At 39.1% G+C, this 15,795-nt stretch overlaps 1 protein-coding gene across 1 annotated transcript; it reads left to right on the top strand.

The window, feature by feature from the left end:
* The first annotated feature begins 235 nt into the window (after positions 1 to 235).
* Positions 236 to 15,392, top strand: ankrd10b (ankyrin repeat domain 10b). The gene is made up of 6 exons (XM_070837639.1): positions 236 to 563; positions 1,443 to 1,595; positions 2,692 to 2,783; positions 11,395 to 11,660; positions 12,440 to 12,547; positions 14,813 to 15,392. The coding sequence occupies exons 1-6, from the start codon at positions 366 to 368 to the stop codon at positions 15,043 to 15,045; spliced, it is 1,050 nt and encodes a 349-aa protein (XP_070693740.1). The 5' UTR covers positions 236 to 365; the 3' UTR covers positions 15,046 to 15,392.
* Positions 15,393 to 15,795: the final 403 nt, after the last annotated feature.

Genomic DNA, 15,795 nt, shown 5'->3' with positions numbered 1-15,795 from the left:
AAATGAAGTCAGACACTTCAGGGGAGAAAACTACATCCGCGGTTAATACCTGACGGACGGGTCATGCAGCAGGGGACTGACACCAGAAGATGGCGGTGATGCATCAACACTGGTGGAGCCGAGAGAAGAACAAAAGTCAGGAGTGCGGAGTCCAGCCCGCAGTTTGCAGCTCACTCGGCGTTTCTCAAGTTTCACTCCGACGCGTGCTCTGCTTTGTGTTGTCAGGCAGAAACGCAGAGCAGCCAGGGTGGCGTGTGTCCTCACAGGCACCCCATCAGCGACCGAAAGAAAAAAAACAACAACACCCAGTCATTTTGTCAGCTCCTCCGAAGTAGACCGCTATCATTTCGCCTCGTTTCGCTACAATGTCTGTGGGAGTGGAGTCTGGATTCTCGAGTGAGGAGGTCTTAAACAGCCGCTTCCCTCTCCACCGGGCATGCAGGGATGGGGATGTCGGTGCCTTGTGCTCCCTGCTCCAGTGCACCTCAAACCCGGCTGACCTCACGGTGGAGGACACCTTCTACGGCTGGACGCCCATACACTGGGGCGCTCATTTCGGAAAGGTAGCTCGCTAGCTTGGTGTTCAGCGGACCCGCTCTCTCTTTAATGGATGTTTTTTGGGGGAAGTCAGGATGGGCGCTAACGCTCTACGACATGAGCCTCGTCTCGGCCATTTCCTGATCTTTGCCTCAACGGTTAGCTGATGAGACCAACGTTAAACCGCAGCCATCGTTAACCGGAGACCAACAATGGACTACAAACGTTACATTCACACTACTCTATAGCTAGCAGGACATTTTTTAAATTAACTATAATGGTACTTATTACTTTTTCGGTGTGTTTGAGCCAGCTAAAAGCCTGACTAAACGTCGAGCAGGAACAATATGCACATTAACTTTAATGGCCGTCAAGTTAAATTAGACAAAGAACCGGGAACGTTACGAGAGAAACGTTAGCTAACGTTAGCTTAACCGGACATAGCCAAACACTAAACGCTAACATTATCATGATTTTAAAACCAGTTGCTCAAAACTGTAGTAAAAATGGTCATTCATTAATTTCCCATTTGCTTCTTTAATCCTTTTCTCAGGCTGTATCTTAAAAAATGTGTGGCTCATTTACAGCCGACCTCCAGTTCTTCCATTCCTAAATACCTGTGTATCGACCTTGTGAACATGCACACACACTTTGAGATTTGTTTTTACACCAGCTACACTTTGGGAAGGGCAGGCCTGCAGTTTGCACAGAAATTGGATGCATGCCCACAGAAAGAGCCATGACGGCCGAGCCAGGCCACACAATAGTGTTTGTAGTGCATTTTCCCCCTCTAACCAGCTACTGTGCTGCACAGGTCCATACGTGCCCAATGAATGACTGAATAACTGCAGGTATCTTGTAATCTGTTTGACTTTTTTTTATGCTTTGCCCTTATCTCTTCACAGTTGGAGTGTGTCATGCGTCTGGTTCAGGTGGGCTGTGGTGTGAATGCGGTGACCTCCAGGTTTGCACAGACGCCCACTCACATTGCAGCGTTTGGGGGCCACCCTGAGTGCTTGTTATGGCTACTCCAAGCTGGGGCAGATATTAACAGACAGGTACAGCAGACGCTCACTAAACACACTCCACCACAATAGTCACCAGCGAACCCAAAAGTTATATTTGAAAATCCCTCAACTGGTCAAGTAAATTTAGCAAAGTGAAATATCTTGGAGGTGTGTATGTAAACATGATCTTTCATGAAGTATGCTGAATGTGCTACAAACCAAACAGCACATCACAAAGAGACTGTAGATATATATGTTTGACATATGATTGCAGAAAATCACTTTTACACATGAAAAACAAACTAACCTTTAAATGTACAGAGGCAGTGGAGCTCATTTGTGAGTGGAGACGTGTGAGAGGTTGAGCTCAGACTGATCCCATCAAGGAGGATCACTCTTAAGTGGGGTCATGACACTCTCAATGTACTGTTGCTATTCCCCCACCACCTGACTTCTATTCAGATTATGTTTTTATCTCATTTTCTGGTTGTACATTTTTGCTCTCAGACTGTTGCACTTTTTTTTTCTTACCACGTCCTTTCCTCTTCATGCATTTCCATGTGCCGACTCATGCACTGGGGCTATATTTTATGCTCGACCGCACTGCTGAGAGAAATCAGATTAGTAGGTCACAATGACATAAGCTGTTGTCGTTATCATGAAACGTATTTCTAACAATTTACCATTACCAGACTTTTCTAAGCATTTGTTGATATAAACACCAGGGGAAAGTCTAGGATTTGTGACTGTCTGTCTCTCGGATTCATAATATTTTGACATGGCTGGTGTTGGACAGCAGAAAAGCTCAGTATTTGAGCATGGCATAGTGGTTAGCGACAGCCCTCTGGTGCAGGTTTTTTTCTCTGTGTTCCATCTGCACTCTTACTAATGTGTAAATGTGCGTGGGCGGTGGTAAAGTCTGTGTGAAAAGTGCAGGCTAGGCCCTGCAGAGTTACACCCTGTTATCATTCCTGGAATCTGTTTTTTAACCTTGGAAATGCAGAAGGGAAGAAGGATTAATGTGGTTAAAATGCCGTCATATTCAAGTATCTACTATTCTAAATCTAATCTACTATTAGTGTTTGTTCCCGCGCACAATCCAGACATACTTTTCTGTGTGTAACTGCAGTCTTTTGTTGTCACTCAGGACTATGTGGGCGAGACGCCCATCCACAAGGCTGCTCGTGCGGGCAGTCTGGAGTGTATCAACGCTCTCTTGATTCAGGGAGCGAAAGCTGAGTAAGTCCTGTGATCAGATCTGTGTCTTCACTTCTTTTCCTCTGTACTATCCAACATCTCAGTTACACCTTGGCAAGGGATCACCACCAAATCGGAACTGTGATGAAATTTAAATGCGGTTTCTACTGTACTGCAAATCAGACAGTCAGGATCTGCAAATTAACTTTACAGGTCTGAACGTAGGATTTAAGAAATATCAGTTTGTGAAACGTATATAAAGAATTAGAATTTTAAAGTAATTTGGAACAGTACTTTTTTGATATGACTGTCCTACACATACCAACCAGAAGGAAGCTGCTCTGTTAATTAGTAACTTTACATTAAACCACTTTAGGAACTATGCTATATAACTGTAAACAGTTCTGGGGATGTTGTTAAAATCTGAGCATAACTTCCATCAGGAGATCAAGCCGAGTGCAGAAGTAGTCTTTTAAAACACCTGCTAATGCCTGTTCTATTCTGCTGTTAAAATTGTGCACCAAGAATTGTGTGAAACATTTATGTCTCTTCATTCAGCTGCTTTTAATTCATGATTGTGGTGCTGTTAATTAACTTTTTTTACGGCACAATCCTAAAAGTTACGAGACAAAACGCACAATGATTTTTAAACACTCCAGCTTAAAACAGTTTGATTAACAGATGCGTGGCTAAATATTAATAGCATTGGTGGTGCTCCCTTGAAAACGTGACACATTTTGTTAATCCTTGAAATTGTTGTTTATCATTGCAACAATTCACATTAAGTTGCCCTCTGTGTGTAATAATGATATTGGCAAAGACATATTGGGTTCATAGAGAATGATTTATGAGTACAGATTCCTTTCATTGACATTCAAACGAACACTTTGATGTAACCTTTGTGATTTGAGGAAGAGCTGCCTTTTAATAGAAGAAGATTGTTACTCTGCACAGTGATAATTAACAGTTTTGTAAATCCTGCACAATTATTGCACACACACACGAGGACAACTTAATGTAAAGGTTGATAAACTGTTTTTAGCCTAGTAGGCCATACTGCATGATCTTTGTTAAGTCTAGAGTGTGTTTTTCTTTGTTAACATTTGTTTTGGTTAGTGTCTTACATACACAGCTTGACTAGATGACCAAATGCACATTGCCTCTTTTTTCCGAAGTCCCTTTATTGTCAGTGTGAAAAGGCTATATTTCTGTTGCACAGAATGAAAACGCATATAATATAATTAAATAGTTGAATACTGTATGAATTTTAGGAGGCTTTCTTAGATTTGATCAGACTAGTTTCTACATTTTAAAATAGGTGTCCTTTAGTTTAAGGTTGATACAAAAAATGCTCTTCATATTGACAAGCTGAAAAAATTAATAATGTTTATTTGATGATATGAATTTACTTCAGGAATTTAACCAGTCCAGGCCAGCAGGTTTGTTAGTGGTATTTAAGGAAGTGAATTAATAATCTACCTTTGTTGTCGTTCTTAATCACACCTTTTTAGCCAGCAGTTTGCACTCATAGAATACATTCTGCTATTGTTGGTGCATCTGAAGCTTGATCAAAGGTAAAAGAGACAACCCATCTTTCCTGTTTCTTAAATTTAGATTAAAAGAGCTGGAGAGGAGAGATGAAACGAATGCAAATGATTGTTACTTATTTTCTTACATGTCTCAACAGATCATAGTTATTATTACCCAAAGGTCATGTAAGTCTGAACGGAACTTAATTTACCTACTGTAAGTAGTATGCAGTAAGTATGCAAACTTCACTTTCTGAGCTGCTTGTTACTCATACTCTATCATAGTCTTATAAGTCAGTTCATGGTAGCGAACATTAAACGTTGAAACCTATTTTAATCAAAGATTCTCCTATTTAAATAAGTGCGTCTGCTTTTCTTTCTTCTCAAATTTTTCTCTGCGACAAACTTTATGCCCTTTCTCTGATACCATTGATGTCCAGAGACCCAAAACAACCAGGGGGTTTATTGATTCTTGGTTTATTGTGTGTAGTTTTTGCATGTTTTTAATCCTGTCCTCAGAGAAAATATGGTCATCATGGACTTTACAAACCTGAGCTCAGCAAATGTTGCCAGTGGAAAAAGTTAATCAGACATACCCATAGTTAAATGCTGCCTCTATTAGAGACTTTTTAGAATGAGGAGAGATGGAACTTGTATTTGACATTATTTAATGAAGTTTGGTACTATTTTTCCTGACTTTTGACCTCCAGGGATGTCTGGTTTCAATAAGGAATGCAGACAATGCTAATACATTTTATTTAAGTGTTGTTAAAACACAAATGCATAATCTTTCTTTACTGTACTAATTGCCCTAGTAAAACTCTAAAATAAAAATGTTGTTTATCCTGACAGCTGCGACAATTTGATATTTATTTGTCAGACTGTAAATCAATTGAATTTACTTTATACTCTTAGTTGAAGCTTAACTTTTCATGGCATGTGAAACCCCTGGTTGATTTGGCTGTTTCAACAAATTAAATCCAATGCTTTCATGCAGACATGTTAAATAAATGCTTCATGTGTTGTTGATGTGTTGTAATGTGCATTTGGTTATCAGCTGATGAGTAATATTTATGATGTAAATGATATGTGATTTTTTTCCCCCTGCAGATTACAGATATTGCACTTAGTTCAGTTTATTATCAAGTTATTTTTTTTAACTTTTAAACCCAGAAAGTAGTGGGGCACAACTGGGAGGGAAACTTAGACACACTATGTGGGAGTGAGGCTCATGACAAAATAACTTCAGAGTCTGTTACCAATAACAATAATGATAATAAGAATTAGTAAGTTAAAAAAAACCTAAAGCCTAATAAAAATAAAAAACCCAATTAATCTTTATGCATGCATATGGAATAATAAATATATACACACGCACATAGCACACTGAATTGAATAGATACACCTTTATACCTGTATGATGTATCATGAAGCACAATAAACAAAATATTGTGGGAATACAATTTTTTTTGGAAATTATGGGCAAATTACTATATTTACATTGTCAATCATAAATGCAGGCCTAACCTGTATTAAAAATAAATAAATAGCAGAAAGGCAGGACAAATGCAGGAAATGTAACAGGTAATCAAATATAAACTGGGCTGTAAAATGTCCTTTTCAGCTATAGCCTATTTTTTAAACTGTAGTAATATATCAGCAAATCAACAATATACATAATAAATCACAGTTGTGTAAATGTCTTCCTGTTAATAACCCAGTACAGCAGCCATCACAATAACAACAATTAAACAATCAAATTGAACTTAAGCATTAGTGCATTTTAATGAATATTTTCTTCATTCCAGGTTCAAACCCGGCTCATATTTTATAAATATGAATATACACTCTCGTTGTCTTCCCTCTGAAGATCCCTGTCGCTTTTCTGGACGAACGTGTGGTGGTTTCTTTTGTCTTTGAAGTAGCTTCATGACAAAAACTACAAAGGAATTAATGCTCTGTTTGTAAAGTCAGTGAATGCCATTCAGAAAATGAACACAAATACACTGGAGTCTGTTTTGTCCAGTATTTCAGAAGCTACATTCCAGTGACTTATTCCCATTTGCAGTTCTAGATCGATTAATTGGAGTTTAATAAAATAAAATAAATGCCTCCAAACATAACCATCAACAGCAGTACTACTATTTATTGCGCTATACTATTTCAATGGCTTCACATAAATAGGATTTGCTGCAACACATTAATGATATGGACGCTTAACTTGTTATCATTCATGCTTGCCATTATCACCGATTTTTCTTGCTGAAAACCTCCTTTAACTGCTCAGCTTGTTGAGTTCTCTATTCTCGTCTTCGGCTTTGTGTCAACTCATGACACTTCACATCTTCTGTTGCTCTTGAAAACACCTCAAAGACTGCAGTTGGCCAGCTGGCTCGTTCTTTCATGAGGGGAAATAATTAGTCCGTATTCATAACTGGTCTAGCTGTGGCATGTCCTATTCCTCCCTCCACTTGTTTTTGTTTTATGAAGAAGAAGAGAAGAGGCGAAGGTTAACGGCGAGGAGAAAGCATAATAAATGGATCGATGTCTGATTCATTAGGTGGAACTGCAACTCAGAGAGCTTTCTAACAGTCTGCTCCCACCACTGATTCAGCACACTCAGTGGGCCGAACGGCTGCAGTTAAAAAGGCAGACTGTGGCTCAGATCACAGCAAAAACTACAGGACACAGATGGCCAATGATCGCCTAACAGCACCCGATGGCTGACTGTGGGCTTGAGTCAGGAGCTAATCGGCTTTAAAATGTTTGCATCCCTCTGAATTTTTCCTTGCCCATGTTTGCAATGGAGAGCCTTCTCTCCAGACAAAGGGATAAATATATCTGGCAGAAGAGGGAAGTGATCCTCATCCTCATGTGACTCTTATCTTTGTCCCATTACAAAGTGAGAAGAACTTTCCATTGGGACAGCAAGAACGACAACTGAAACTGTTTTAGTTCAGTATGACTTGAACCTTCCTGGGGTCTTAACAAGCCTTAATGAAGAAGCTGGTTTTATTTGCCCACTTCCCCTTGTCGCACCTCCACTTAAGACTAATTAGACCAAATTCTCATGTTTAAATCAAAGTAAATGCTGTGTGGCTTAACATACATTAAAGGCAAACATTAAAACTGTAACATCCATTCAACTCAATGAGACAAAATTAGCTTAACTTCATCTTGTGAGATTTTAACAACTACTTTAATGTATAAATAAAAATCTGAAACAGTGCTCGGTTAATATTTGTCTTTTCTAGTATCAAACTTAAAATGAAATCTTAGTAGAGTTAAAGCAGTCTTTTGATATTAAAAACATCAAATCACAACAGAAGAGGTTTATAATTAAAAAAAAAAAAAAGGGTTTTTATTGTTTGTCATGAGCCTCAAAGTGTTAAGGTGGTCCATTAGCAAGCTAGCAGCAGGTAGGAAAGTGTTTAGAGGCTGCCGGTGATGAGAGTAGTGCAGAGACGGAGGCTTAGAGCAGCTGAGTGAGATGGGTTAGATTTGCATAGCATCATGTACTGAACTGTGTAATGCTAACAATCATCCTGTTGCAATGGTTATTCACTGTCATTTCACTGTACCAAATATTTTACCTCATACCCAGAAATGTTTTATTTTGTATGTCACAGTATTAACCCTATACAGTATCCGTCTGTTTTGACATCTAATCTGTCACCTTTTCCTTTATGAAAGTGACAATAAGTTACAAAAAAACATTTTCTATACTGTTAACAGAAACAGAACCGTACGTCTTAATGTTTTGCAGCCATTGAATTGGAAATGACTTGGTTTTTTCAAGTAATCCTAGAAAGGGGGAGAATAGACACTGCTGAGTCTGCCCCGTTCCCTGGGATAGCCGCACTGTTGTGGCATTGAGTGTTCTCACTATCGCTTCCTATCTACACACTGGCAAACTGTTGAGGTATTTCTTGCGGTGATTGGTTTTAATGCTAGGTTTTTATGAATCAAAACTAAAGTTTTAGACCTGCATGCTTTGCTTATTATCCATGATTGTTCCTATATCTAGTCTTTTGTTTTTATTTTATGATTTTGTTTTTGATTTTGTGAACTAACCATAGGAGCCCTTTATATGGACAGGTTTAATCACGTGAGTCCCATGTCAACATGTAGCATGATAATAGGCTGCCTCTGGAAGGTTAGACGATAGTTAGAGAAGATGCATATTGTGTGCTTAGGACGGAAAAGCAAAGCATACCAGGCATTTACAAAGAATTAACGCTTCCTTTTTAAAAATTTCCTTATCAAATCTGGGTTAAGTGGTGCACTTTGTCACGCATTTTTGGATCAGTGCTTACTGTAGATACCAGGTCTCACTGAAGGAATACTGTTTTTCGGATACTGGAGAGAGGTCGTCCAATAATCCAAGATGGAAGAAGGAAGAATAAATAACGTTGAATGTGACGTCAGAATAGAATAAGACTTCAATAAGAGTTAGGGATTTACAGAGGAATTGCAAGAGTGAGTTAACACGGTTTGATTGTCCCAGTTGGTTATTCGTCTTTTTGTGCATCCAAAACATAGAAAAAGTTTCGTAACATCTGCTGTTGTAACGCTACAGCACTGGAAACACTCCCTGTGTTTTTGGTCAAACCTTTAAACAAGGCTGGGACAAGCACAAATCTCTTGGTGTTTCTATGACTAAAACTACTCCCTAAAATTAGTAATAAATTGTAGTCAGTGTTGGAAAAACTGACGGGAAGTCAGAGTGCAGTGGGGTGGCTCCAGAGGCCGAAGGCTTAACCAGTGGACTTCCTCTGTACAACAACTATATGGCAAGTACTCTGTGTAGTAAGTAATTAGAATAGGTGAAGAGAAAGTGTTGGATTATTTCCTCAAAGTTAAAATAATACAGTGAATTCCTTTAAAGTAATGTTTTTATCCATTCATGCTACTATAGTTTATATTGATTAGCTCAGGAAACGATTTGTGTCCAGAGAAAAAACTTTAAAGTACTAAATTGTTAAATTGAGTGGTGAATTACAGCACCTAGTGTCAGTGATAGCTTTGAATAGATAGAATTAAATCATTTCTATAGTAAAATGTCTATTCCTTAAAGTGAGACCAATCAATCTACCTCATCACTAAAAGGTATGGGATCTAAATTTCTCTTGGAATAATGCTTTGGAAGCGTTAATTTTGAAGGGGACGGGAAATGTGCAACAAGTTATTGTGATTTTTAATTTTTTTTGTTTTTTTCAATCTTAAATTCTTTATAAAAATGTTTATAAAATGTTTTTTCATGTGCACTAGTACTTGAAATGTTTCTCTTTTGCACAACTGTTTAGATAAAAATGCAGAGAAGGCATTATCCATGCAAAAGGAATGAGCAAACAGGAGCAGTGCGCTTTAAATTCTGCTTCACTGAATGGAAGTCAGTGTCATTTGGTTTTATTTTAACAGTAAATAGTTGAATAGAATACAGTAAAAGAAAAAAAGTATTTAATCATACAGGTCCTTAAGCAGCCATGAATTGTGCAATTCTTTCATTAGAAATATTCTAATCACCTATTCTCCGTCATATTGACATGTATAGAAAATAGGCTGCAGATGGTGGTGTTTTCGTTTCTTTTTCTGCCACGTTTTTAAATAGTAAGTAAAGCTTGGATGTGGGCCAGAGTCCCCATTCTTTGACAAAGACATGGCTGTCTGCTTGGAGAACTCATTTTGCACTGCGGTGACATTTAGACACGAAACAAGTGCCATATTGTTCTGTAATTGGCCAAAGGAGGGGAGAGAAATTCTCATCATTAAGCTAAAAGGCCCCTATTGGTAGACGGGACATTTTTTCCCTGCATGTTAATTTCATATCAGCAGGAGAAATTCACTGCGTTATATCTAGCAATTAATTTACTAAATTACTGCAGCAGCAACATACAGATTTTTCTTAGTTTATGTCGTTGTATTTGACTGCATTGGCAAGACTAGATATATGTTTATAGTTTTATTTTCCTGTGAAATTGCTTCCATACTCAAGTGCAAATCTGAAAACTAGAACACAGCACTGTTTGCTCATTCATTATTGCACTCAGAAAATCACGCTATTCCTGCTGCAACTGGATATGATTAACACAACCGTATATAGTGCAAAGACTCCATTTTGAGTTATGAGCGGTCGTACAAACTCCTCTTAGAGTAGTACAGCTCTTTGTCTTATTTTTTTTTCATTCTCTTGTTCATCCGTCTTGAAACAAGATGAAGACCAGGTCTCGACAGCTTTGCCCTCTCAAGAGAAGACGTCTGGATTTCTTACGGCTGCAGTTTGTCCTTGTTTCGTTCTCCCTCCTAACCAGCCTCCTCTGAAGATCAGCTCATCCTGGCCTCAGGTGGATGATGAACTTCTGACTCTTGTCTCAAAAGAATTCTACAGGCTGGCTTTTCCAGTCTCTCTTGCATCACTTTCCTTTTCAGGAATACATCTTATTTTTTCATTTTAGCTTCCCACTTTATACACATGCACATTACTTACAGTTTGCACCATGTGAACAATGTGCACCATGCCATTGTCTCTTCTTGGTTACATCACTGGCTGAACTTTGGATGCAGCTTTGCAAAAATCCTTGAGCTGTATCACCGGTGGAAGCATGAGATGATGGCAACCTTTCACCCTTTGCAAAATCCTCTTTGATGTCGCATTCGTCCTGCAGAGAAGACAAAGCTCTTTACATCACCTACAGAAATTCTCCTTGGGATTCAGTGGATCATTTGATATAAATGTCTTCAGCATCATGTCCAGTTTGTCAGATATTTTTTTCAGGCTCTCGTGTGCACCTTCAGTTGCCTTAATCATGTCCTTTTGCAGCAGACATGTTTCCCTAATTGTTTGGAAACTGTGTGAAGATTTGAGCTCTATGGAAGATGAAAATGATCCAAAAGGATCAGTCGTCATCCTCATGAGAGATGACGAAGAGGATGTGAAAGGGTAGAGCAGGGCAGGCTATTTCTATACATCTGTGTGTCGTGTCTGTCTGTGTGTGCGAATACTTGCTTCATGAGTCTGTGTGCGTGCGTGCGTGCTTGAGTGTGTCTTATTTTGTTTGTTTTTTATTTTTTGTAAATCAAACGTACAATGAGGGTCTCTAACACTCCTCTTTCCTGTTGTGCAGTATGAGGAATGCCAGTGGGCTGACTGCTGCTGACCTGGCCCACGCCCAGGGATTCCATGAGTGCGCTGAGATTCTCTCCAATGCCCAGAACTTCCAACAAAACATGGCTCAGTCCCATAACGGGGCTTTTCTGAATGGCATGACCCAGAACGGGGGCCACGCTCACCCCACTATCCAGGGGCGCAGCTTCTTGAATGGCGTGCCTAACAGAAAGCGGTCATTCGATGGCATGGAAGCAAACCCAGTGAAGAAGGCTAGACCCAACGGTAGGTCACTGAGCCGATCACATCTCTCTCTAGTTTTAATGATTTTTTCTTGGGTGTCTTTGAAAGGAAAAATGGATCAGTGTGATCCAGCTTGAGCATCTACGGTTAGCTTAGACCATTAGCTAGAAGCACTGCTCCATGTGAGATCTGTGTGTGTGTGACTTCATGTTAAAGGGATAGGCTGACCTAACATATATGTGCATGTAACCATTAAATGGGTTCAATAAAATCCAATCTGTACTTGCCATACAATCCAACTTCATACAACTTATTTTAGCATCAGGCATCGACTGTGCTTTTTTTGTTAATAAATCCAACTATTGTTTTAATTGTGCCCTGTTGAAAAGCCAGAGGAAGATGGAGCTGATGGATGGTTGCAACTTCTGTTTACAAATTCTTAATCTAAGATTTACATTCTCAAATGAAAGCCCAGAGATGGAGTGGGCCTGAAGTTCACAACCGTTACCGTAGTTACTCAAACGTGGATGACAAGAAACTTAGTCAAGGGAATTTGGTACCTTTGACTTTCAATGGCTATGGCTCTCTAACTTCGCTTTTTAATTGTACATTTTCACAACAATCCAGTGTAGTGTTCATTTCTAAAGGCAGAAATGTCTTCAAACTGGATGCAGGAACAGCAAGAGATCCAACTGGAGCTTTATATCACGGCCCAGTGTTTCAGTCATGTTTGAATTAATTTTTTAATAATTTTAATTAACTTCAAATATCTTTTAGAATATCATTTCCAGCTTTATTTTTGTTTGCGTCTTGTGTCTTAGGTCTGGGCATGCCACTAGAGCTGCTGAACGGGAATGGGCCACTGGGTGGTGCTAGAGAGGCCCAGATGGAGAGCATGAACATGGAGCTGGCAGCGACTGTAACCTCAGGTGGGCCAGGACCCTTTGCATTTGGGCTGAATGGGTTTGCACCACCACAAGGGCCGGGGCCCATGGATCAGTGTGAGGACCAGGGGGGGCAGGACAGGTCGAGCCCTGCAACTAAAGAGCTGGAGGTCATCACGGTGGCGTCAATGCAGACCCCCTGTCGCTGCACCAACTCTTATGCCTACCTGTAGAGGGCTTGTGTGGGCGCGTAGCGGCACACGCTAATGTCCCCATTTGTGCAGTATATCTTTTTGGTATTGTCTGGCTGTTTTTTTTGTTGTTGTTTTTTGCATAATACATGCATAAAGAAATACATTTGACTTGGTGGGTAAGCTACATTCGAAAGATGAACAGCAGTGTGTGCTGTATTTTCTACTATTCCATGTAACTGATTATACTCGGAAGGATAGATTTCATTGTTATACAGTTATTTTTAATGCATCCGTCCAGTTATTCAGATAATTGTTCCGTAATCCTTAACTTTTAAGGTTTATAATAAAAGGATAAGTTTTGTTTTGCACAATTATATAGCAACATCCCAGATGTTGCAAAGTTAATGCCATTCCCCTGACACAGAAGGGTCGCCCAAGCAAATGTAGGTCATATTTGCTTAAAAAACGTAAGTCTTCGTCATGCGTCAAATCAGTCTTAATTACTGCTTGGAATGTGTAGCGTGTTAAAATGGGTCAGAAAAAAGTGGGTTCTTTACAATTTTATCAAGAGAAATGGCTTATAAAAAAGGAGGTACTATACACATGACATGTAACATCTAAAAGGTGGAGATGGGATTGTTTCTTAAGGAATGTTTCCCCCAGTTAAGTTTAATAAATTAAATGACAAATTCTTTGATTTTTAAATGTTGAATTGATGACATTTTATGTATAAAATTACAAGTACCCAAGCTCTTATCTATACATTGAGGAAATGTCTCCCGATAACTGCTATCACGCATTAGCTGGCGCTGTTTTATATTGAAGAATTAACCAATGCCAAAGCATATCCCAACTTGAATGTAGCTCGTAACGTATAAACGATTCACTGTGCAGCTTTTTTGTAGTGTGTAGATGTCATGTACTAAAGACATAGTGGTTCATGGGCTTGGACTTTGGTTATTCCTCTGGTTTTCCTTTATCATTTGTGTGCTTGTTTGATTCTCAAGTATGGTGAATGTTTACTGTGCGTGTTAGCTAAGTGTTTTTTTTTTTTTTTTAAGGCAACTAGCAGGGCTTGCACTTCTGTATGTTATATGATAATACCCTTAAAATTGCTAATTGGCCATTTTACAATCGGTAGTTATGAATATAAACAGGACAGCTCAAGAAAGTTTGCATGAATTTGCAAAAACGCCTTATTTCTTAAGCTGTATGGAATAGTTCAACAATAACTAATGTACATATTTTCAACTTTTATAGATACTGGTAAGGGAAATTCTTTCTTTCTGTATTTTGTAGTACTATTTCATGTTGCAGGTGGTGTCTGCTCATTTTGTTTTACACGCCAGACGGTTTGAGTGTATAGTCATTCAGTTTGGAAAATCCGATGCTTGGTACTGAGCAGGTTTAGCTTTGTACATGATTGTGTAAAATCATTAAATGTTGATAAATTTTATAAATGTGATTGTGGTCGACTTCTTGTTTTCCTGATGCGTCTGTCAAGTCCCGTCCCTGCAACATGTCTGCAATTAAATTTGGAAAAAAAGTGAAAGATTTTTCATACTAACACAAAGGAAGGGTTTTAAACATGAAACTAATCCCACCAGAGTAAACTTTTCCACTTTAAGTCGGAGCTAGTCATGCTGGGTTTTTGGATTATGGCATGCCAACATGTCTGGAAGATAAACGATTTTCTTGACTTGACGTAACAGCTTAAATACTTCTGCGGGGACTAAACTAGGTCACTGTGTCATACTGTGCCAACCATGTGTTGAAGCAACCACAGATCAGGATGTGACCTATTTAAAACAAGGTCTCAGGTCAGAACTTGTTGGATTACCTAAAACTCTGGAATGTAGTTTGCAACGTATTGATCAAATTTTAGTGAGTAATCCTAAGGGCAAGCCAAGAAGCGCTTTTCTCTAATGTGTGTTGACTTCTAAACTATTTGAAGCTTGCTGCTCGTAATAACTCCCTTTTTTAATAGTTGTGCAAAACAAAATCAATTCAGTGTTTGTTTGTGTTCCCTGCTGCTTTTGTTATATATTTTTAAAAAGCAGGAGTTGGTTCCAAATGAGTCATGTATAAGCCCTTTGACTATTTGTCTCATTTTCAGTGGCAGGTGAGAGACACTGTGAGGATTTTTCCTCAAATGGTCACAATCAACCACAGCTTCCATTCGGGTGTGAACCAGCAGCAGAAACCCTCCATGGTCAACTCCTCTGCAGTGACTCACCTGAGAACAACAGCAGTGCTGGCAGCCAGGTGGAGCACCAGAAGTCTGTGAAAGCAGAGCAGCTGTATGACCACGCCTTCTTCAGCACCATGCTTCTTTACCACGGATCCTAAAGTACAAAATATCTCTCTGACAGGCCGTCCCTTTAGCCTGAATCTCATATAAGCCTGAAAAAAAGCATTAATTTGCCTTAAAGCCATTGAGTGGACCAGTTATTCATTGAAACTATTATTCATTGTCAGAAAAGGGCAGGCCCATTGTAGATGGATTTGAAATTTGTAACCGAGAAGTGGAGTTTTGTTTGTTGTTAAAGAGAAAGTGTTTGTTTAGCTTATTATTAAAGTTTGATTACGATGTAAATAGCCTTGTTCTGATATTCACACAAGTAAGCATCTGTATTGAACCACTGCCAATACTTAAATTTTTGTTTGTCTCAACTTGATGTTAATAAAAAAAACAATGCAAGCATACCCCATGTTACTCATTAATAATTAAAGTGTTGCAAAAGCTCATTTGATCATCATTCAGTGTAGTTATATGTGCAAATAACTTGAAATAGATCCTAATTCGGGCAAAGATTGGTCCAGCTTTTTACTATGAGAGCATTTTTGTTGGTCTTAAAACATATATACTACTACTACTACTTATAATCTAACAGCATTAATTGATGGGTTGGTGTTTGGTATAGTAGGGTGGCAGCCTCACGTGTAGAGGCACAGCCCCTGAAGTGTACCCAGCTAACAGTCACCTGTCACCAGGACCGACCTTCACCAGAGCTCCGCTGCACAAACACCGCGTCACTGTGACTACGCCCCGGGACAGACTAAGCCCTCAGAGAGAAGGGGGACAGAAACTAATACAGT

This window comes from Pempheris klunzingeri, chromosome 10 (genome assembly GCF_042242105.1).
Source record: "Pempheris klunzingeri isolate RE-2024b chromosome 10, fPemKlu1.hap1, whole genome shotgun sequence".
In the NCBI taxonomy this organism is placed as follows: domain Eukaryota; kingdom Metazoa; phylum Chordata; class Actinopteri; order Acropomatiformes; family Pempheridae; genus Pempheris; species Pempheris klunzingeri.
The sequence above is the reverse complement of the archived record's forward strand: the minus strand, read 5'-3'. Positions and strand labels throughout refer to the sequence as shown.